The sequence below is a fragment of the Pleurodeles waltl genome, chromosome 6 (genome assembly GCF_031143425.1).
Source record: "Pleurodeles waltl isolate 20211129_DDA chromosome 6, aPleWal1.hap1.20221129, whole genome shotgun sequence".
NCBI lineage: Eukaryota > Metazoa > Chordata > Amphibia > Caudata > Salamandridae > Pleurodeles > Pleurodeles waltl.
In genome coordinates this window covers 1,641,179,283-1,641,200,918 of record NC_090445.1, presented here as the reverse complement: position 1 = coordinate 1,641,200,918, position 21,636 = coordinate 1,641,179,283, and the positions used below count along the sequence as shown (strand labels likewise).

General features: G+C 44.1%; 1 protein-coding gene across 3 annotated transcripts in view; it reads right to left on the bottom strand.

Annotated features, from left to right (window-relative positions):
• RABGAP1 (RAB GTPase activating protein 1) overlaps window positions 1-21,636 on the bottom strand; it is an 885,283-nt gene that overhangs the window by 155,060 nt on the left and 708,587 nt on the right. For all 3 annotated transcript variants that reach the window (XM_069241548.1, XM_069241547.1, XM_069241549.1), the window contains one exon: window positions 1,634-1,726. In XM_069241548.1, the coding sequence (XP_069097649.1) occupies window positions 1,634-1,726 (93 nt within the window). The remainder of the gene's footprint in view (window positions 1-1,633; window positions 1,727-21,636) is intronic.

Sequence of the window (21,636 nt, the reverse complement as noted above, 5' to 3'; positions counted from 1 at the left end):
CACAGCTATTTCAGATTAGAAATTTGAGTCTTTTAGTTTCTTATAAATGCATAGACAAGTGATTATTTGCCCTGCCTTTGTCACAACTGAATCTCATGTACTGGGTGACGAAAATGAGATAGGTTTCTATTTAGAGCATATTTTAAAAAGTTGCAGCACAATAAGTGGGACTGTATTACACAGCAGTTGCCTAAAATGTGTGCGGCAATAAGGATTAATTTTATGTCTCAGGAGCCCATTCTAAGGAAGTCTGATGAAAGCAGACAAGCTCTCTGACTCTGTCCCTACTTCTATTGCTTATGAACAATGATACTGGCACTCCCAACTAAAGTCTAAATTATTAATTCACCTATGAATCCCCAAACAAACCACCAAGAGATTATCATTCCTCTTGCACACACATAATGAAAAAAAGTCACCAATCCTTCCAGTGACTTCCATACTATATATGCATCAACGCACAGTTTTATGCTACATGCCTTTGCATGCTACAACAAAAGAAACAATGGAATGAAGTATCAATTTTTAGAAGTCAAGAAATTGTTGATACATAAATAAATAACCATTCCACTGCCCTTCATTGGTTACTATGAATATACGGATACTGGCAGAACAGAAAGTATTTTTCGTTTCAGAAGGGCATTTCACAGCAATTGCTGGTTACTCATGGCCCAAGACAAAGCAGACACCACTGTGCAACAGCCATTAGCTTTGTGATCAAACCTGTTGAATATATTTTGCAAGCTTCTAAACAGTCACAATTATGCAGTGAACATATGTGATGAAAAGGAAAGAATGAAGAGATTTTCTATCTCATATCTGCCATCACCCAGCATTAAGAATGTAGCTGAACAAAGTGATCCTGTCACATATTTGCTCAAGTGTAGTCATGGATACAACTTCACTACACAAGTGCATGAATACTTCTTTGTTCAAGCACTATATAAATCCATACAACATTTGCATAGCATTAGAATGGCAAGCAAAGCCAGGCACACGAGTGAATTTCATTTTTGTGCAGAGCCTTAATAAGGCCACAATATGATGCTATTTTTAATTTGAAGCCTGTAGATAAAGCAACAGTGTATAAGGAGAGTCTTTCCAGTCAGTGACATGTAATCTAATATAACACAGATACAAAGGCCAAGTTCTGAAACAAAAGACATTTAACCTAAGAAAGAAAAAGTAAGGGTCATGTTAATGCGTGCTTCATGCAACACCATTAGAGTCGGGTAAACACGCCATTGGTACCTACGCGTGGAAACGTTTTTTTTTTTTTTTTTTTAAACTGGTTCAGCATTGATGGAAGTGCTCAGCTTATCTTGGGATCTGCATTAAATAAAATTGCTCATAATAAGATTTGAAAAAATTTCATTGGCAAGGTATTCTTCTGAAACAGAATAATCAAAGATAATCCAGGCCTCTCTGTGTACACCATATATGCTTTTGCAATGTTGTTCATATCACTGTGTACTATTTGAGCAAACTAGAAGGTTGCAATTTCAAGTCCTCAGGATCAATTCCATGTTAGAATTTTGAAACTGGAGAAACACTCAAAACAATGAATTAAAGCAGAAATTACATTTGAGCATAATTAATGAAATGTCCGTTTTTGGCAGCTAGAAGAACATACCTCAAATCTTTCTACAGGATCCTCCTGTTCAGCTTGCTGTTCCCTCATAGTATGGTACTCTTTTTCATATTTCTTTAATTTTTTTAGACCAATCTGTAGATAAACAAACGTCAGCTGGGTAATACATTTTAAAGCATAAATCACAAGTATTTGCATGAACAGTATCAGTTTGAAAAAGTGAAGATGACTAAGTGCTTTGAAGTTATTTTTATAACAGCAGATTATATACTTATTGAACTTCGACAAAGGTTACTGTCAAAGCACACAGTACTTGGCCAATAAAGTGTAATTCATTAGCACTTATACAATGCAACTGCTGTAACGCTGACAAGCATACTGATAGCAATATCTGCATCATCATTACTTGATTACTGTAATTTTTCCAAATAGTATAATCCCATGCTGCTTTAATTTCCTTAAGTAAGATTTGGTGACTGTTTTGTTCAGGAAAGCTTTGGGTCAGGTACATCTCTGACCCTTACTAAATAGCCGTATTTCAGCTTCTTAGATCCGTTTCATACCAACAGACTGTATTAAGTAGCATTTCATTATGCAAGAGTGCTATCCTGGTCCGGTTTTCAAGCACTTATAAATGGTTTGCCATCACAGGATTTACAGTTTTTAATGTAAAGAGCTAGCCTGCAGCATACTAAAGAACGTGATGGTTTATATACCCAGTGACTAACTTGCACATTCAGAATTCCTAAGAGCTCAGTATCAAGGTTCTGTAATAGGACTATAAAGTAAAATATTGCAATATTACACATACAGTTGTGCTGGTATTCGAGTGAAATGTTAAGTCATACATAACAAAAAAGCCACTTGTGTAAAGCCCATGGGCTATACCAAGAAAAGTTTTTAAGTCCTCTCTAAGGTACATACAATTTTAAATGGCTACTTGGCTGCTCCCACTCCTGCTTCACTAATTAAGTATCAACATACATTCTGACAGGGAACTACATCTTTGTGAAACTCATATTATAATTATTCATCTGTGCTTAAGGCAATGATCCCAACCGATATATTAACAGAAAAGCAAGTCATTTTGTTTTGTTTAGTGATGGCTATCTTCCTGCAGATTCATCATCTTTTGATATATCGCCATGTGAAAAACAGGATCTGTAAGATTTAAGTTTCTGACGGATAGATGTTAGATATGCTTCAGAAGCAGAGCTGAATAGGCACGGCTAGCGGATGTCACTTATTGACTCGATAAACGTAACGTGTCAAGCGCATGAGTTCTCTCTAAAAGTCCAAAACTATATTGATACTGCTGTCTGACAACTATCAACTGCTTGAAGCACTTCTCACCCTCCAGACCTAAAGGACAGAAAAAAAAAAATATATATATATATATATATATACACACAGGGAGTGCAGAATTATTAGGCAAGTTGTATTTTTGAGGATTCATTTTATTATTGAACAACAACCATGTTCTCAATGAACCCAAAAAACTCATTAATATCAAAGCTGAATATTTTTGGAAGTAGTTTTTAGTTTGTTTTTAGTTTTAGCTATGTTAGGGGGATATCTGTGTGTGCAGGTGACTATTACTGTGCATAATTATTAGGCAACTTAACAAAAAACAAATATTTACCCATTTCAATTATTTATTATTACCAGTGAAACCAATATAACATCTCAACATTCACAAATATACATTTCTGACATTCAAAAACAAAACAAAAACAAATCAGTGACCAATATAGCCACCTTTCTTTGCAAGGACACTCAAAAGCCTGCCATCCATGGATTCTGTCAGTGTTTTGATCGGTTCACCATCAACATTGCGTGCAGCAGCAACCACAGCCTCCCAGACACTGTTCAGAGAGGTGTACTGTTTTCCCTCCTTGTAAATCTCACATTTGATGATGGACCACAGGTTCTCAATGGGGTTCAGATCAGGTGAACAAGGAGGCCATGTCATTAGATTTCCTTCTTTTATACCCTTTCTTGCCAGCCACGCTGTGGAGTACTTGGACGCGTGTGATGGAGCATTGTCCTGCATGAAAATCATGTTTTTCTTGAAGGATGCAGACTTCTTCCTGTACCACTGCTTGAAGAAGGTGTCTTCCAGGAACTGGCAGTAGGACTGGGAGTTGAGCTTGACTCCATCCTCAACCCGAAAAGGCCCCACAAGCTCATCTTTGATGATACCAGCCCAAACCAGTACTCCACCTCCACCTTGCTGGCGTCTGAGTCGGACTGGAGCTCTCTGCCCTTTACCAATCCAGCCACGGGCCCATCCATCTGGCCCATCAAGACTCACTCTCATTTCATCAGTCCATAAAACCTTAGCAAAATCAGTCTTGAGATATTTCTTGGCCCAGTCTTGACGTTTCAGCTTGTGTGTCTTGTTCAGTGGTGGTCGTCTTTCAGCCTTTCTTACCTTGGCCATGTCTCTGAGTATTGCACACCTTGTGCTTTTGGGCACTCCAGTGATGTTGCAGCTCTGAAATATGGCCAAACTGGTGGCAAGTGGCATCGTGGCAGCTGCACGCTTGACTTTTCTCAGTACATGGGCAGTTATTTTGCGCCTTGGTTTTTCCACACGCTTCTTGCGACCCTGTTGACTATTTTGAATGAAACGCTTGATTGTTCGATGATCACGCTTCAGAAGCTTTGCAATTTTAAGAGTGCTGCATCCCTCTGCAAGATATCTCACTATTTTTGACTTTTCTGAGCCTGTCAAGTCCTTCTTTTGACCCATTTTGCCAAAGGAAAGGAAGTTGCCTAATAATTATGCACACCTGATATAGGGTGTTGATGTCATTAGACCACACCCCTTCTCATTACAGAGATGCACATCACCTAATATGCTTAATTGGTAGTAGGCTTTCGAGCCTATACAGCTTGGAGTAAGACAACATGCATAAAGAGGATGATGTGGTCAAAATACTAATTTGCCTAATAATTTTGCACTCCCTGTGTATATATATATATATATATATATATATATATATATATATGTGGAAAATGTCACTTACCCAGTGTACATCTGTTCGTGGCATGAGACGCTGCAGATTCACATGCTGTGCATCTAGTGTTGGGCTCGGAGTGTTACAAGTTGTTTTTCTTCTAAGAAGTCTTTTCGAGTCACAAGATCGAGGGACTCCTCCCATTTCGGCTCCATTGTGCATGGGCGTCGACTCCATCTTAGATTGTTTTCCCCCGCAGAGGGTGAGGTAGGAGTTGTGTATATAGTAATAGTGCCCATGCAATGGAGTAAGTATGTATGTACATATTGTGACTAAAAGTGTTATATTTACAAATTTACAAATGTACAAGTTTAATTTTAATCAACTTATAACGGCTACAGGCTCCCGGGGAGGTGGGAGGGTGCATGTGAATCTGCAGCGTCTCATGCCACGAACAGATGTACACTGGGTAAGTGACATTTTCCGTTCGATGGCATGTGTAGCTGCAGATACACATGCTGTGCATAGACTAGTAAGCAGTTATCTCCCCAAAAGCGATGGTTTAGCCTGTAGGAGTTGAAGTTGTTTGAAATAATGTTCTTAGTACTGCTTGTCCTACTGTGGCTTGTTGTGTTGTTAACACATCCACGCAGTAATGTTTAGTGAATGTATGAGGCGTAGACCATGTGGCTGCCTTACAGATTTCTGTCATTGGTATATTTTCTAGAAAGGTCATTGTGGCGCCTTTCTTTCTAGTGGAGTGTGCCTTTGGTGTAATAGGCAGTTCTCTTTTAGCTTTAACATAACAGGTTTGAATACATTTAACTATCCATCTGGCAATGTCTTGTTTGGATATTGGATTTCCTGCATGAGGTTTTTGGAAAGCTACAAACAATTATTTTGTTTTGCGAAACTGCTTGGTTCTATCAATGTAGTACATTAGAGCTCTTTTTATGTCTAATGTATGTAATGCTCTTTCAGCTACAGAGTCTGGTTGTGGAAAAAACACTGGGAGTTCCACAGTTTGGTTTAAGTGGAACGGTGATATAACTTTTGGCAAAAATTTGGGATTTGTGCGTAGAACCACTTTATGTTTGTGTATTTGTATAAAGGGTTCCTGTATGGTAAAGGCTTGTCTTTCACTTACTCTTCTGAGCGATGTGATAGCTATTAGGAAGGCTACTTTCCAAGTTAAGTATTGCATTTCACAAGAGTGCATGGGTTCGAATGGTGGACCCATGAGTCGCGTTAATACAATATTGAGGTTCCACGAAGGAACTGGTGGTGTTCTTGGTGGAATGATCCTTTTTAGACCCTCCATAAATGCTTTTATGACTGGGATTCTAAATAGTGAAGTTGAAGTTGAATGTGTAATTTGCAGATAGGCAGAAATTGCTGTGAGATGTATTTTAATGGATGAAAAAGCTAATGAAAATGTCACTTACCCAGTGTACATCTGTTCGTGGCATCAGTCGCTGGAGATTCACATGTTCAGCATAGCTCGCCATCTGGTGTTGGGTCGGAGTGTTACAAGTTGTTTTTCTTCAAAGAAGTCTTTCGAGTCACGGGACCGAGTGACTCCTCCTTTTGTCTCCATTGCGCATGGGCGTCGACTCCATCTTCGATTGTTTTCCCCGCAGAGGGTGAGGTAGGAGTTGTGTTGTAGTAATAGTGCCCATGCAATGGAGTGACTAAGTATGTACCTATTTAAGGCTAAAATAATATATATACAAATATACAAAGTTGAAGCTAACTTCCGAATTGCTACAGGCTCCCGGGGAGGTGGGTGGGCACATGTGAATCTCCAGCGACTGATGCCACGAACAGATGTACACTGGGTAAGTGACATTTTCAGTTCGATGGCATCTGTCGCTGTAGATACATATGTTCTGCATAGACTAGTAAGCAGTTATCTCCCCAAAAGCGGTGGTTCAGCCTGTAGGAATGGAAGTGGTTTGAAATAACGTTCTTAACACGGCTTGACCTACTGTGGCTTGCTGTGCGGATAGCACGTCTACACAGTAGTGCTTGGTGAACGTGTGTGGCGTAGACCATGTGGCTGCCTTACATATTTCTTGCATTGTGATGTTTCCTAGAAAGGCCATGGTAGCACCTTTTTTTCTGGTTGAGTGTGCCCTTGGTGTAATGGGCAGTTGTCGTTTTGCTTTAAGGTAGCAGATTTGGATGCATTTAACTATCCATCTGGCTATACCTTGTTTTGATATTGGGTTTCCTGCATGAGGTTTTTGGAATGCAATAAATAGTTGTTTAGTCTTTCTGATGTTTTTCGTTCTGTCAATGTAGTACATTAATGCTCTTTTGACATCTAATGTATGTAGTGCCCTCTCAGCTACGGAATCTGGCTGTGGGAAGAACACTGGTAGTTCCACTGTTTGATTTAGATGGAACGGTGAAATAACCTTTGGTAAAAATTTCGGATTAGTCCTTAGGACGACTTTATTTTTGTGTAGTTGTATAAAAGGTTCTTGTATTGTAAACGCCTGAATTTCGCTTACTCTTCTTAGAGATGTAATGGCGATGAGAAATGCAACCTTCCAGGTGAGGAACTGTATTTCGCAAGAGTGCATGGGTTCAAAAGGTGGACCCATGAGTCTTGTTAAGACAACATTTAAGTTCCATGAAGGAACAGGTGGTGTTCTTGGTGGTATAATTCTTTTAAGCCCTTCCATGAATGCTTTAATGACTGGTATCCTATATAGGGAAGTTGAATAGGTAGTCTGCAGGTATGCAGATATTGCCGCAAGGTGTATTTTAATGGAAGAGAAGGCTAGGCTAGATTTCTGTAAGTGAAGCAAGTAACCCACTACATCCTTTGGAGTTGCGTGTATAGGTTGGATCTGATTATGATGGCAGTAACAGACAAACCTCTTCCATTTACTTGCATAGCAGTGCCTAGTGGACGGCCTTCTGGCTTGCTTTATGACTTCCATACATTCTTGGGTAAGTTGTAAGTGTCCGAATTCTAGGATTTCAGGAGCCAGATTGCTAGATTCAGCGATGCTGGATCTGGATGTCTGATCTGTCGGTTGTGTTGTGTTAACAGATCCGGCCTTTTGGGCAATTTGATGTGGGGTACTACTGATAGGTCTAGCAGTGTTGTGTACCAGGGTTGCCTTGCCCAAGTTGGTGCTATTAAAATGAGTTTGAGTTTGTTTTGACTCAATTTGTTTACCAGATAAGGAAGGAGAGGGAGAGGAGGAAAAGCGTAGGCAAATATCCCTGACCAGTTCATCCATAGGGCATTGCCTTGGGACTGCCTGTGTGGGTATCTGGATGCGAAGTTTTGGCATTTTGCGTTCTCTCTTGTTGCAAACAAGTCTATTTGAGGTGTTCCCCAGAGTCTGAAGTAAGTGTTTAGAACTTGGGGGTGAATTTCCCATTCGTGGAATTGTTGGTGATCTCGAGAGAGATTGTCTGCAAGTTGATTCTGGATCCCTGGAATAAACTGCTCTATTAGGCGAATGTGGTTGTGAATTGCCCATCGCCATATTTTCTGTGCTAGAAGACTCAACTGCGTTGAGTGTGTCCCCCCCTGTTTGTTTAGATAATACATAGTTGTCATGTTGTCTGTTTTGACAAGAATGTATTTGTGAGTTATAATTGGTTGGAAAGCCCGCAATGCGTGAAAAACTGCTAGCATTTCTAGGTGATTTATATGCAGTTTTGTTTGATGTACGTTCCATTGTCCTTGTATGCTGTGTTGATTGAGGTGTGCTCCCCACCCTGTCATGGAAGCATCTGTTGTTATTACGTATTGTGGCACTGGGTCTTGGAATGGCCGCCCTTTGTTTAAATTTATACTGTTCCACCATAGAAGCGAGAGGTAAGTTTGGCGGTCTATCAACACCAGATCTAGAAGGTGACCCTGTGCTTGTGACCATTGTGATGCTAGGCACTGTTGTAAGGGCCTCATGTGTAGTCTTGCGTTTGGGACAATGGCTATGCATGAAGACATCATGCCTAGGAGTTGTAATATCATCTTTGCTTGTATTGTTTGTGTTGGATACATGCATTGTATGATCTTGTTGAAATTTTGAATTCTTTGTGGACTTGGAGTGGCTACTCCTTTTGTTGTGTCTATTATGGCTCCCAGGTATTGTTGTACTTTGCACGGCAAAATGTTGGATTTTGCAAAGTTGACGGTGAAACCTAGTTTGTAGAGGGTTTGTATGATTTGATTTGTGTGTTGTAAGCACTTTGTTAGTGAATTGGTTTTGATTAGCCAATCGTCTAGATACGGGAATACATGTATTTGCTGCCTTCTGATGTGTGCAGCCACTACTGCTAGACATTTTGTAAAGACTCTTGGTGCGGTTGTTAAACCAAAAGGCAATACTTTGAATTGGTAATGTATTCCTTTGAATACGAACCGTAGGTATTTTCTGTGAGATGGATGTATTGGTATATGGAAATACGCGTCTTTGAGGTCTAAGGTTGTCATGTAGTCCTGTAGTTTTAGCAATGGTAACACCTCTTGTAGCGTGACCATGTGAAAGTGGTCTGATTTGATGTAGGTGTTTAGTATTCTGAGGTCTAGGATTGGTCTCAGTGTTTTGTCCTTTTTTGGTATTAAGAAGTACAGTGAATAGACTCCTGTGTTTGTTTGTGTGATTGGTACTAATTCGATTGCATTCTTTTGCAATAGTGCTTGAACTTCTATTTCCAGAAGGTCGGAATGTTGTTTTGACAATTTCTGTGCTTTTGGTGGTATGTTTGGAGGGAATTGTAGGAATTCTATGCAATAACCATGTTGGATAATTGCTAAGACCCAAGTGTCTGTAGTTATTTCCTCCCATGCTTTGTAATAATGACCTATTCTACCCCCCACTGGTGTTGTGTGGAGGGGGTGAGTGACATCTGAGTCACTGCTTGGTTGTAGGGGTTTTGGGGCTTTGAAATTTTCCTCTATTCCTAGGGAATTGCCCTCCTCTGTATTGGCCCCGAAAGCCTCCCCTGTACTGTCCCTGGACGGTGTTGCCTGCGAGGTGCTGGCTTGTGTGGCCTGACCCCGAAACCCCCCTCGAAAGGGTGTCTTGCGGAAGGTGCTGTAGGTTCCTCTGCTCTGCGGGGAGTAGAGTGCGCCCATGGCTTTAGCAGTGTCAGTGTCTTTTTTAAGTTTTTCGATTGCCGTGTCCACTTCTGGTCCGAACAGTTGTTTTTCGTTGAATGGCATATTGAGCACTGCCTGCTGTATCTCTGGTTTGAACCCAGACGTTCTTAGCCATGCGTGCCTTCTAATGGTCACAGATGTATTAACTGTTCTTGCAGCTGTGTCTGCTGCGTCCATAGAAGATCGTATCTGGTTATTTGATATGTTCTGTCCTTCCTCAACCACCTGCTTTGCCCTTTTTGAAGTTCCTTGGGTAGATGCTCGATGAGGTGTTGCATCTCATCCCAATGGGCTCTGTCATAGCGCGCAAGTAGTGCTTGAGAGTTAGCGATGCGCCACTGGTTTGCAGCTTGTACTGCGACTCTTTTCCCAGCTGCATCGAACTTGCGGCTCTCTTTATCTGGGGGTGGTGCGTCCCCAGATGTGTGGGAGTTGGCTCTCTTCCGAGCTGCTCCCACTACGACGGAATCTGGTGGCAGCTGTGTGGTGATGAAAACAGGGTCTGTAGGAGGTGCTTTATATTTCTTGTCCACCCTTGGCGTTATTGCCCTACTTTTGACCGGCTCCTTGAAGATTTCCTTTGCGTGCCGAAGCATACCTGGCAGCATAGGCAGGCTTTGGTAGGAGCTGTGGGTGGAGGAGAGGGTGTTGAATAAAAAGTCATCCTCGACTTGTTCTGAGTGGAGGTTTACGTTGTGGAATTGTGCTGCTCTAGCCACCACTTGAGAATATGCTGTGCTGTCTTCAGGTGGTGAGGGCTTTGTTGGATATGCCTCCGGACTGTTGTCCGACACTGGGGCGTCATATAAGTCCCAAGCGTCTTGATCCTGGTCACCTTGGCTCATGGTGGTGTGAGCCGGGGAATGTGACGGAGTTTGCGCTGGTGAGAAGTTAATTACAGGTGGAGGAGAGGGTGGCAGAGTCACCTTTTTCACCATTTTTGTTTGTGGCGCCTGGTCTGTTTGAAACTCCAGTCTCCTTTTTCTCCTAATAGGGGGAAGGGTGCTTATTCTTCCTGTTCCCTGCTGTATGAAAATACGTTTTTGCGTATGGTCCACTTCGGTGGATTGCAGCTCTTCCTCAAACCTATGCTTTCGCATCTGAGAGGACAGTGATTGCTCCTCTGTATAAGAGCCTGGACCTGGGTCGGTTACGGGTTGTTTCGGCACCGAAACCCTGCCTGTATCTTTTTTCGGCTCCGAGGTGGCTTTTTTCGAGTCGAAACCTCTCGGCGTCGATCTTCGTCGGTGCCGCTGTCTCGGCGTCGAGCCGTTTCTACACCGCTATCTCGGTGTCGTTGCTTCTCTCCAGAACTTTCTCGATCCCGAGAAGGCTGCGTGCCGGTGTCTCGACCGGAGTCGGACGATCTCGGCACTGTTTTGGCCTTTTTCGGTGCCGATGGTCGGTCACCGAACTTATGGGTGGAGCCATGGCCTGGTGGCAGTGGCGTCCCCTGGGCCTTGTCACTTTTCTTATGTGTTGTTTTCGACGTCTTACTCCCGGTTCTTTGATCGTCGAATTCCTCGGAGTCCGATTCGTGGATCGAAAAGGTTTCTTCTTCCTCTTGTTCCTCGAACTCTCGGTGCGCTGTCGGCGTGGACGCCATCTGAAGTCTCCTGGCTCGACGGTCACGGAGTGTCTTTCGGGACCGGAACGCGCGACAGGCTTCGCAAGTCTCCTCACTGTGCTCAGGTGACAGGCACAGGTTACAGACCAAATGTTGGTCTGTATACGGGTATTTGTTGTGGCATTTGGGACAAAAACGGAACGGGTCCGTTCCATCAGCGGTGTTGGACACGCGGTCGGGCCGACCAGGCCCCAACGGGGGCTCGAAAACTACCCCGAAGGGCACCGGAGCGCGTCGATCTTCGATGCGGTGTTGAATCTAACTACGCCGATCCCGAACGCAACAATACCGACGAAAATCTTCCGAAATCTACTAACTTTCCGTTCCGAAACTCGGAGCGACAGGAACACGTCCGAACCCGATGGCGGAAAAAAAACAATCGAAGATGGAGTCGACGCCCATGCGCAATGGAGACAAAAGGAGGAGTCACTCGGTCCCGTGACTCGAAAGACTTCTTCGAAGAAAAACAACTTGTAACACTCCAACCCAACACCAGATGGCGAGCTATGCTGAACATGTGTATCTACAGCGACAGATGCCATCGAACCTTAGGTTTTTGTAAGTGTAGTAAGTAGCTTACAATGTCTTTAGCGGACGCGTGTAATGGTTGAATTTGATTATTATGACAGTAATAAACAAATCATTTCCATTTATTTGCATAGCAGTATCTTGTAGTAGGTTTTCTAGCCTGTTTGATGACCTCCATACATTCTTGTGTAAGGTCTAGATGTCCGAATTCTAAGACTTCAGGAGCCAGATTGCTAGATTGAGCGATGCTGGATTCGGGTGTCTGATCTGCTGTTTGTGTTGAGTTAACAGATCTGGTCTGTTTGGTAGTTTGATATGAGGCACTACTGACAGGTCTAGTAGTGTTGTGTACCAAGGTTGTCGTGCCCAAGTTGGTGCTATTAGTATTAGTTTGAGTTTGTTTTGACTCAATTTGTTTACTAGATACGGAAGGAGTGGGAGAGGGGGAAAAGCGTAAGCAAATATCCCTGACCAACTCATCCATAACGCATTGCCCTTGGAGTGAGGCTGTGGGTACCTGGATGCGAAGTTTTGGCATTTTGCATTTTCTTTTGTTGCGAATAGGTCTATTTGCGGTGTTCCCCAGTTTTGGAAGTAGGTTTGTAGTATCTGGGGATGAATCTCCCATTCGTGGATTTGTTGGTGATCTCGACTGAGATTGTCGGCCAACTGATTTTGAATTCCTGGGATGTATTGCGCTATTAGGCGAATGTGATTGTGAATCGCCCAATGCCAAATCTTCTGTGCTAAGAGACACAGTTGTGATGAGTGTGTGCCTCCCTGTTTGTTTAGGTAATACATTGTTGTCATGTTGTCTGTTTTGACAAGAATATGTTTGTGGGCTATTAGCGGTTGAAATGCTTTCAACGCTAGAAACACTGCTAGTAGTTCTAGCTGATTTATATGAAGTTGTTTCTGCTGAGTGTCTCCTTGTCCTTGGATGCTGTGTTGGTTGAGGTGTGCTCCCCACCCTACCATGGAAGCATCTGTTGTGATCACGTATTGAGGCACTGGGTCTTGGAAAGGCCGCCCTTGATTTAAATTTACATGATTCCACCATTGAAGCGAGGTGTGTGTTTGGCGGTCTATCAACACTAGATCTTGAAGTTGACCCTGTGCTTGTGTCCATTGTGTTGCTAGGCACTGTTGTAAGGGCTGCATGTGTAATCTTGCGTTTGGGACAATGGCTATGCATGAGGACATCATGCCTAGTAGTTTCATCACTAATTTTACCTGAGATTTTGGTTTGGGTGCATGTTTTGTATTACGTTCTGGAATGCTTGTACCCTTTGTGGACTTGGAGTGGCAATCCCTTTTTTTGTGGTGATTGTTACTCCTAAGTATTGTTGTATTTGACACGGCTGTAAGTGTGATTTCTGGTAGTTTAGTGAGAAACCCAGTTTGTGAAGGGTTTCTATGACGTATTTTGTGTGTTGAAGACACTGTTCTTGAGTGTTGTTTTTGATTAACCAATCGTCTAGATACGGGAATACGTGTATGTGCTGTCTTCTGATATGTGCAGCTACTACTGCAAGGCATTTTGTAAATACCCTTGGTGCTGTTGTTATCCAGAATGGTAACACTTTGAACTGGTAATGTACTCCTTGGATTACAAACCTTAAGTATTTTCTGTGTGAAGGATGTATGGGTATATGGAAGTACGCATCCTTGAGATCTAAAGTTGACATGTAGTCTTGTTGTTTAAGCAAGGGGATTATGTCTTGAAGTGTCACCATGTGAAAGTGATCTGATTTGCTGTAAAGATTTAGTGTTCTGAGATCTAATATGGGTCTCAGAGTTTTGCCCTTTTTGGGTATTAGAAAATACAGGGAATAAACACCTGTTCCTTTCTGATGGTTGGGTACTAGCTCTATTGCGTCTTTTTGTAACAACGCTTGGACTTCTAGTTGTAATAGATCCAAGTGCTGTCTGAGTTCTTGGAGGCACATTTGGTGGTAATTGTAGGAATTCTATGCAATAACCATGTTGGATAATGGCTAGGACCCACGAGTCTGTTGTTATTTCCTCCCAATTTTGGTAATATTCTGCGAGTCTCCCCGCCACTGGTGTTGTGTTGGGGATTTGTGACACTGAAGTCATTGTTTAGTTTGAGGGGGCTTTGGAAATTTCCCCTAGTTTTAGGGAACTGTCCACCTCTGTATTGTCCCCGAAAGCCTCCTCTTTGATACTGGCCCAGGTATGTGGGTCTGGTTTGTGAGGTTGAGGGTTCTGTGCTTTGGGCCCGAAACCCCCCTCTAAATTGTGTCTTCCTAAATGTGCCTCTGCTCTGTGGGGAGTAGAGCGCGCCCATGGCCTTGGCCGTATCAGTGTCCTTCTTCAGCTTCTCTATAGCGGTGTCCACCTCCGGCCCAAACAACTGCTGTCCATTAAAAGGCATATTAAGCACAACCTGCTGGATCTCTGGCTTAAACCCGGAGGTGCGTAGCCATGCGTGTCTCCGAATAGCGACCGCTGTATTCACAGTTCTTGCAGCTGTGTCCGCTGCATCCATTGCCGGTCCTATCTGGTTGTTCGAGATACTTTGGCCCTCTTCCACCACCTGTTGTGCACGCTTTTGGAACTCCTTGGGAAGATGTTCTATAAAGTGCTGCATTTCATCCCAATGAGCTCTGTCATATCTTGACAATAAAGCTTGGGAATTGGCAATGCGCCATTGATTGGCCGCTTGTGCTGCAACTCTTTTTCCCGCAGCATCAAACTTTCGACTTTCCTTGTCGGGTGGTGGTGCATCTCCAGGTGTGTGAATTAGCCCTTTTACGTGCTGCGCCCACTACTACTGAGTCTGGTGTCAGCTGTTGTGTGATGTACACGGGGTCTGTAGGGGGAGGCTTGTACTTTTTCTCCACCCTAGGTGTGATGGCTCTGCCTTTGACGGGTTCTTGAAATACTTGTTTCGCGTGTTTCAACATCCCTGGTAACATTGGGAGACTTTGGTACTGACTGTGTGTCGACGACAAAGTATTAAATAAAAAGTCATCCTCAATGGGTTCAGCGTGCAGTGCAACATTGTGAAAAGCCGCCGCTCTGGACACCACCTGCGTGTAGGCAGTAACATCTTCAAGTGGTGATGGTCTTGCTGGGTAGCAGTCTGGACTATTGTCTGATACAGGCGCATCATAGAGTTCCCAGGCATCTGGGTCATCCTGGCTCATCCCTGTGTGCGTTGGAGATTGCATCATAGGGGGTGTTGCAATTGGTGACAGTTGCGGTGAGTGGTGTGGTGACGGTTGTGGCGAAGAGTGAGGTGGAGTTACTGCTTTTGCTTGAGGTTGTTTTTCTTTGTCTTGGAAAGCAAGTTTCCTTTTCATCCTTATAGGAGGGAGAGTTCTTATTTTCCCTGTATCCTTTTGAATATGGAGCCTTCTTTGTGTATAATCTGGCTCCCCTGCTTCTAGCTCTTGTTCAAATTTATGGCCTTTTAGTTGTGCTGAAAGGCCTTGTTCTTCAGAGTAGGAGCTTGTTTTCGGCTCCGAAGCCACTTTTTTCGGTTTCGGTGTGCCGATCTCTCAGTGCCAACTTATCTCGGTGCCGGTATCTCGATGTCAAGTTTGGTCGGAACCAGGGTCTCGGTGTCGAGTATGTACTGTGCCGGGATCTCGACTGGAGTCGGATGACTTCGACACGTGTGTGCCCTTTTTCGGTGCCGATGGACGGTCACCGATTTTACGGGTTAAGCCATGGTCTGCCGGCAGTGGCGTCCCCTGGGCCTTCATGATTTTGGTGTGAGTTTTGTCCGGGGCTGTTTTACTCACGGTTTTCGGCGTCTGCTCTGTCTCGGGCTCGTCCGAGTCAGAGTCAGCAATGGAGAAAGTCTCTTCTTCCTCGACGCCATTTGAAGCCTTCGTGCTCTCCGGTCCCGTAGCGTTTTCTTCGACCGAAATGCCCGACAGGCCTCGCAAGTATCCTCTTTGTGTTCGGGGGACAAACACAAATTACAGACCAGATGTTGATCTGTGTATGGATACTTGTTATGGCATTCGGGGCAGAAGCGGAATGGGGTCCGTTCCATGAGCCTTGAAGACGCACGCGGTCGGGCCAACCAGGCCCCGCCGGGGGATAGAAGCCCCGAAGGGCTACCGGAGCTCTTCTTTAATTCGGTGTTGATATGCGTTAACTAACCCGATACCGAACGTAAACAATACTGTAGAATTTTCTGAGATTTAACTAACTTTCTGAACCGAAAAACTGAGCGAAGAGGAACACGTCCGAACCCGATGGCGGAAAGAAAACAATCTAAGATGGAGTCGACGCCCATGCGCAATGGAGCCGAAATGGGAGGAGTCCCTCGATCTTGTGACTCGAAAAGACTTCTTCGAAGAAAAACAAATTGTAACACTCCGAGCCCAACACTAGATGGCGCGATATGCACTGCATGTGTATCTGCAGCTACACATGTCATCGAACATATATATATATATATATATATATATATATATATTTGGGTTGACACACTTTCATATTGTATTAGACTGAATGCCGAGAGAGAGAGAGAGGTTGAAGGGGTTGAGCTCCAGTAGGTCCCAGAACCACATAGCCTTTCGGGTGATGGGTTTTTATTTCCCTAATGAGAAAGAATGACAGTTAAGTGGGAACATACAGTGCATAATAGGTTCTAACTTATCAGGAAGGAAAAGGGAAGAAGAAAATGTAACATTTTATTTGTTAGCATTATTTCTGGTAGACGCAATTTTCCTAGAAATTGCTTCCCTTATGAGTATTCCTCCAGGAGTCAGGCTGTTCTAGAAAACTTATAAACAAGCAATATCTTTTTAAGCAAAACCACGTGGGCTATGAGATTTCAACTGCAACTTCTCCCGATATAGCATCAGACTACATCAGGGTACACCCAGCACTCTTGCATCCCCATTGAGGTATGCAGAGAAAGGGCCCAACTGCACATCAGTAACAATAACAGTGCATAAAAGGTTCAGATATATTGAAATCTTTTTATTCAGAGCACTAAATCAATAGTGAGGTCGAGGACAGTGAGGACTCTGCAGTAAGATTATGTATCAACTAGAAATATATTTTCTAAATCTAAGCAACCTTGCCTTTTGATGATTATATCTTACCACAGAATATTCACCTTATTTGTTCCAAAGTGACAACTCCCTGGGTGGTGGAACTAACTACTGCAGATTAAACAGCCATCTTATGTAATGGAGAGAGCCATGGAAGCAGCCACGGCCCTAGTGGATTAGGCACAAACATCCTAGAGCCCATCTTCACAGCCAGCAACAAGATTCACTTCTCCCACACAACAGAGCTCACTTAGATGGACCATCACCCGGTACAATTTACCGTAACCAGCAAACCGGAACATCCCACCACTACTCCTCCTCCTCCTCCCCACCTCTGCAGATGGGGAAAAATAATCACTAACTCAATAGATCCTCTACAACAGCAAACCCACCCTCTCTGGCGAACCTGAGCAAGACACCCGCAAGCTATCAGGATGGATCTCCAATGGGAAAAAGTCACCCCCACAAGTAGCTCCACTGCCATAAGATCCAGCAGAATATCCAGCAAATCCTCTAGGTGTTAAACCCACAAACTCTGCACACTCAAGAGGGAACGCAAATGGCTAGAAAGGCCCATAAGTAGAGACCACGCCGACTGTGCCACCTTCAAAGAAGCTCTGAAAACATACCATCTCAGCCTAAAGAAACCAAAAAGATCGCCCTTCTCAACCGCGGAAAGCTACAATCACCCGAAAAAAACTCTTAATGTTCGTCAACGAGTTCTCCTGTAGCTACTGAAAATACAATCCAACCTTCTCAGGCCCTCTGCAACCCACTAGCAGACAACTTCCACAACAAAGTTACTGCCATCTACAGAAACTTCCAGCCCCAACCCACCGACATCGATTAACTCCTGTCCGCAAGGAACAACTTCCCCCAACCACCTGCTTAGAGCCAGGAAGACACTTTCCGCCAAGAACACTGCAGCCTTCATGGGTAGGACCCACTCTGGCTCACCCAGCGACCCATGCCCCCTACTACATCTTCAACATGGGCCAGAAGGAAATCAGCAGCATCCTCTCCCCAATCCTCAACACGTCCATCAGGACAGCCACTATCCCTGAACCATAGAAGCAAGCAGAGATCATGCCACTCCTCAAGAAACCCATCGCTGACCCCACACTCTCAAAAATTACCACTCATTTCCCTGCTTCCCTTCCAAGCCAAGGTCCTAGAAAGAGCTGATCAACAGCTCTCTGAACACCTGGAAAGGCACAACCTTCTGGACCCCTTCCCAATGCGGCTTCCACACCAAATACAGCACAGAAACTGTCCTATTGCTGCGACGGAAACATCTGGACCCTCCTAGATCATGGAGAAAAGGCCGGCCTGATCCTCATAGACCTCTGTGCACGTTCAACACCATCTCCCACTAAACCCTCACCTCCACACTCCACCACATTAGGTTCAGAGGCAATGCTCTCAAATGGATCCACGCCTTCCTCACAGGATGCACCTGAGAGTCAATCTCCCACCATTCATTTTGAACCCAAGAGCACCATTTGCAGCGTCTCCCAGGGGTCTTTACTCAGCCCTACCCTTTTTAACACCTACACGACGCCACTGGCCGAGATTGTGCGCTCCCATGGACTCCACATCATCTCATACGTTGACGAAACCCTGCTCATCATCATCTTCTCCAATGATCACGCCACCCCCAGAGACAATTTCTGCAACGCCATGTCCCAAGTCGCTGAGTGAATGCAAGCCAACTGCCTGAAACTGAACTCAGACAAGACAGAGGTGATCATCTTCAGAAACAACACATCCCCCCTGGAACTACTCCTGGTGGCCCTCCACACTCGGACAGCCCTCTGCCCTGTTTGACTACACCCGCAACCTCTGCGTCATCATCGACAGTAAACTCCCCTTCAAGCGCCAGATAAACTCATCAGCCTCCACCAGTTTCCACAACTTCTGTTTGCTACGCAAGATCTACAGATGGATCCCCACTGAATCCAGAAAGACGCCACAAGCCATCATCACCAACCAACCATTTTATGGGAACACCCTCTACATCGGACTGCCCGCCCAGCTCTTCCACCGCTTCAAGGCCATCCAGAACGCAGCATCAAGACTTGTCCTAAACCTCCGCAGCCAGACCAGCATCACCCACCACGTCAGAAGTCTTCACTGGCTGCCTATACACAAGAGGTACAAATTCAAGGTTCTCACCCTTGCATACAAGGCCCACCATGACATTGACCCAAACTCATCAACCACACTCTCCTTCCACCAGCCCACCAAGAAACTCTGATCCTCCTCCCTCGCCCAAGTCCCAAGAGTCCATTACAGCTGCTGCGGTGGACGCACCTTCTTCCATCTCTCCACCAAGCTCTGGAACAACTCCCCCTCCTCACTGCCTTTATGACACCCAAAACCTCCTTGACTTCAGGAGAACCTGGCTCTTCGACAAGTAGCCACCAATGCACTGCAATCTCCTACAGCGCCTAGATAACCCCCGGGGTGGGAAGTTGCGCTTTAGAATTCCCTTGATTGATTGACTGATTGATGTGTATTTTGCCAAGGCTTTGCAGATTTTGATACAGAGGAAGACCAATGAGAAATGCTGAATTTGGTCACTTCGTTGTCTTTTTTCAAGCTCTGTCAAAGTCCACAAAGAACTGATCTTCCACTCTATCGTAAGTCCGACAAATCTAACAGGATGCAGCAAGGATAAGGGTCAGTCCAAGTAGCAACTCCTCATGGAAGGGCAATACACAGAGCCATGGGAATGGGAGATAGTACCTTGGGTAGCAAGCATGGACAGGACCGAAGGACAGATATGTATTAAAGACCGCTTATCCAGGTAGAAACACGTGAACTGAGGGGACCTCCAATAATACTAAATTCAGAGTAAGGAACCAAACCGGATAACTATGCATCAGCTTGAAGGTGGGAGCCATCAAAGTCAACACACAATTCATATAACACCGAGGAACAATGAAGGGAGAGGGAGAAAAGTAAAGTACACATTTCATAAAAAGCACCACTAGTGGTGCTCTACACAGGAATTTCTGGTCAGAAAAACAAATGACGGCAGACAGGGCAGTCAAATAGCCCTTAATTGTAGACGTTACCAGACCCTGCTGTACAAGTGGAAAAACAAATCACAGGATACTCTCCAAAACAATCAAGACATTTGTTTCAGGGACTATCTAGATGATTGCCAATGAGACATCTGTTACTTCATCAGGAAGGCAAAAAGACTCTAGCTACACTAGTCAATCTCCACGAGTGCAGCTGCAGCATTTGAGGATTGGGGTGGAGGACATGACTGTACTACAGCACAAGCCTGTCCATCCTGTGGGGGAGAGTAAGATGTGGTCAAATGCTGAGTGCTAACAGACTGGTGTATTAAATCTCCTTATCCAATCCAGAATAATCAGCATCAGCTGTAATCTACTCCCACACACCTTCTGAAGGACTTTCAAGAGAAGCAGAATCAGTAGAAAAGTCACAGCAGATCCAAGACCAGCTGATCCTGAAGGCATTTCCAAAAGATTCATTTAGAGCGAAGTGAATGGCACAGAACTGAGGACAATTCCTGTAAAGGGCCATAACAAACAACCACTCATGAGGACTCTCAATCCGTAGAACAACACTCATATGACATCAGGGTCTAGTTCCCACTCAGTTTTCCAGTGAGAGGTGACAGAGCAACAGCTCTCTTGTGAGAGCATGTAAAATATGCAGCTACAGGGAAAATTCAGAGTGACTGCACCAAATGCTACAAGCAAATCATCTCCCAACACAACACAAAGGTCTATCACCCCTAAAAACTCTGCCTGTTGATATAATAGAGTGTGGTGATGCTATCAGACAATCTCAGCGGTGCATTTTAAGATGGAAGAGAGAATTGCCTTAATGGTAAGGTCAACCGCCCACAGCTCAGCACATTTATATGCAGGTGATGCTAAGATGCAGACCAAAGATCTTGAGCCATCTTGTCACCCAGATGCTCAACCCAGCAGAGTGTTTATGTGTTTTTTACAGAAAGATCATTTTGGAGGATGTTATCCGACTGGGCACATCGGTGAAGGAGATCACTTCGGCGTATAATTGTACATCTTGGCCAAAAATACTTTGGCCTCCCACACTTCTTGGGTGCATCAAACATGCATGGCAGCAGACATGATTCAGGTGGGAGCTCCTGATTTATTATGCCATAAATGGCCTAATTTTAGCTGTCTACCCCACAAAAATGTCTTTGCTTCATTGCACAGCAGTGGGAAAAAATAAGTCCCCCTATTTGTTTTTCAAAATCTTCCACTTTGTTTCAAACTTTTGGTATGCATGATCAAAACACAAGCTGCAAGACAAGGTGATGCGTTTCAAAATTAAACACCACATGGAAGACGTCATGTGAGTCCTACAAGGATTTGCAGCATTAGTGATAAAGTTTACACCTTTTGATATTTGATCTTGATGTTGGTCAATATACTGAGAAATGTAATCAGTGAAGCACAGGGTCCTGGAAATGTGTTGATGAAGAACAGTTAACAGAGTAACATCTGTGAACTGGTTGGGGATTCATTTACTCTGATGTTGACAGTGAAGCTGCAATATTCCCACCTGACTGCACGAGAGAGTTGTTGCAGGAGATAAGTTTTCTGGACCAGTCCGTGTGGGAAGATATTGATAAGGGGAGGAGGGAGGAAGATGTTTCCATAAGACACACGGAGTTGGGCAAGCTCATCTACTACAGCAGATTTACACATACGTCCTAGGAGAAAGGTACATTAATGAGTAGG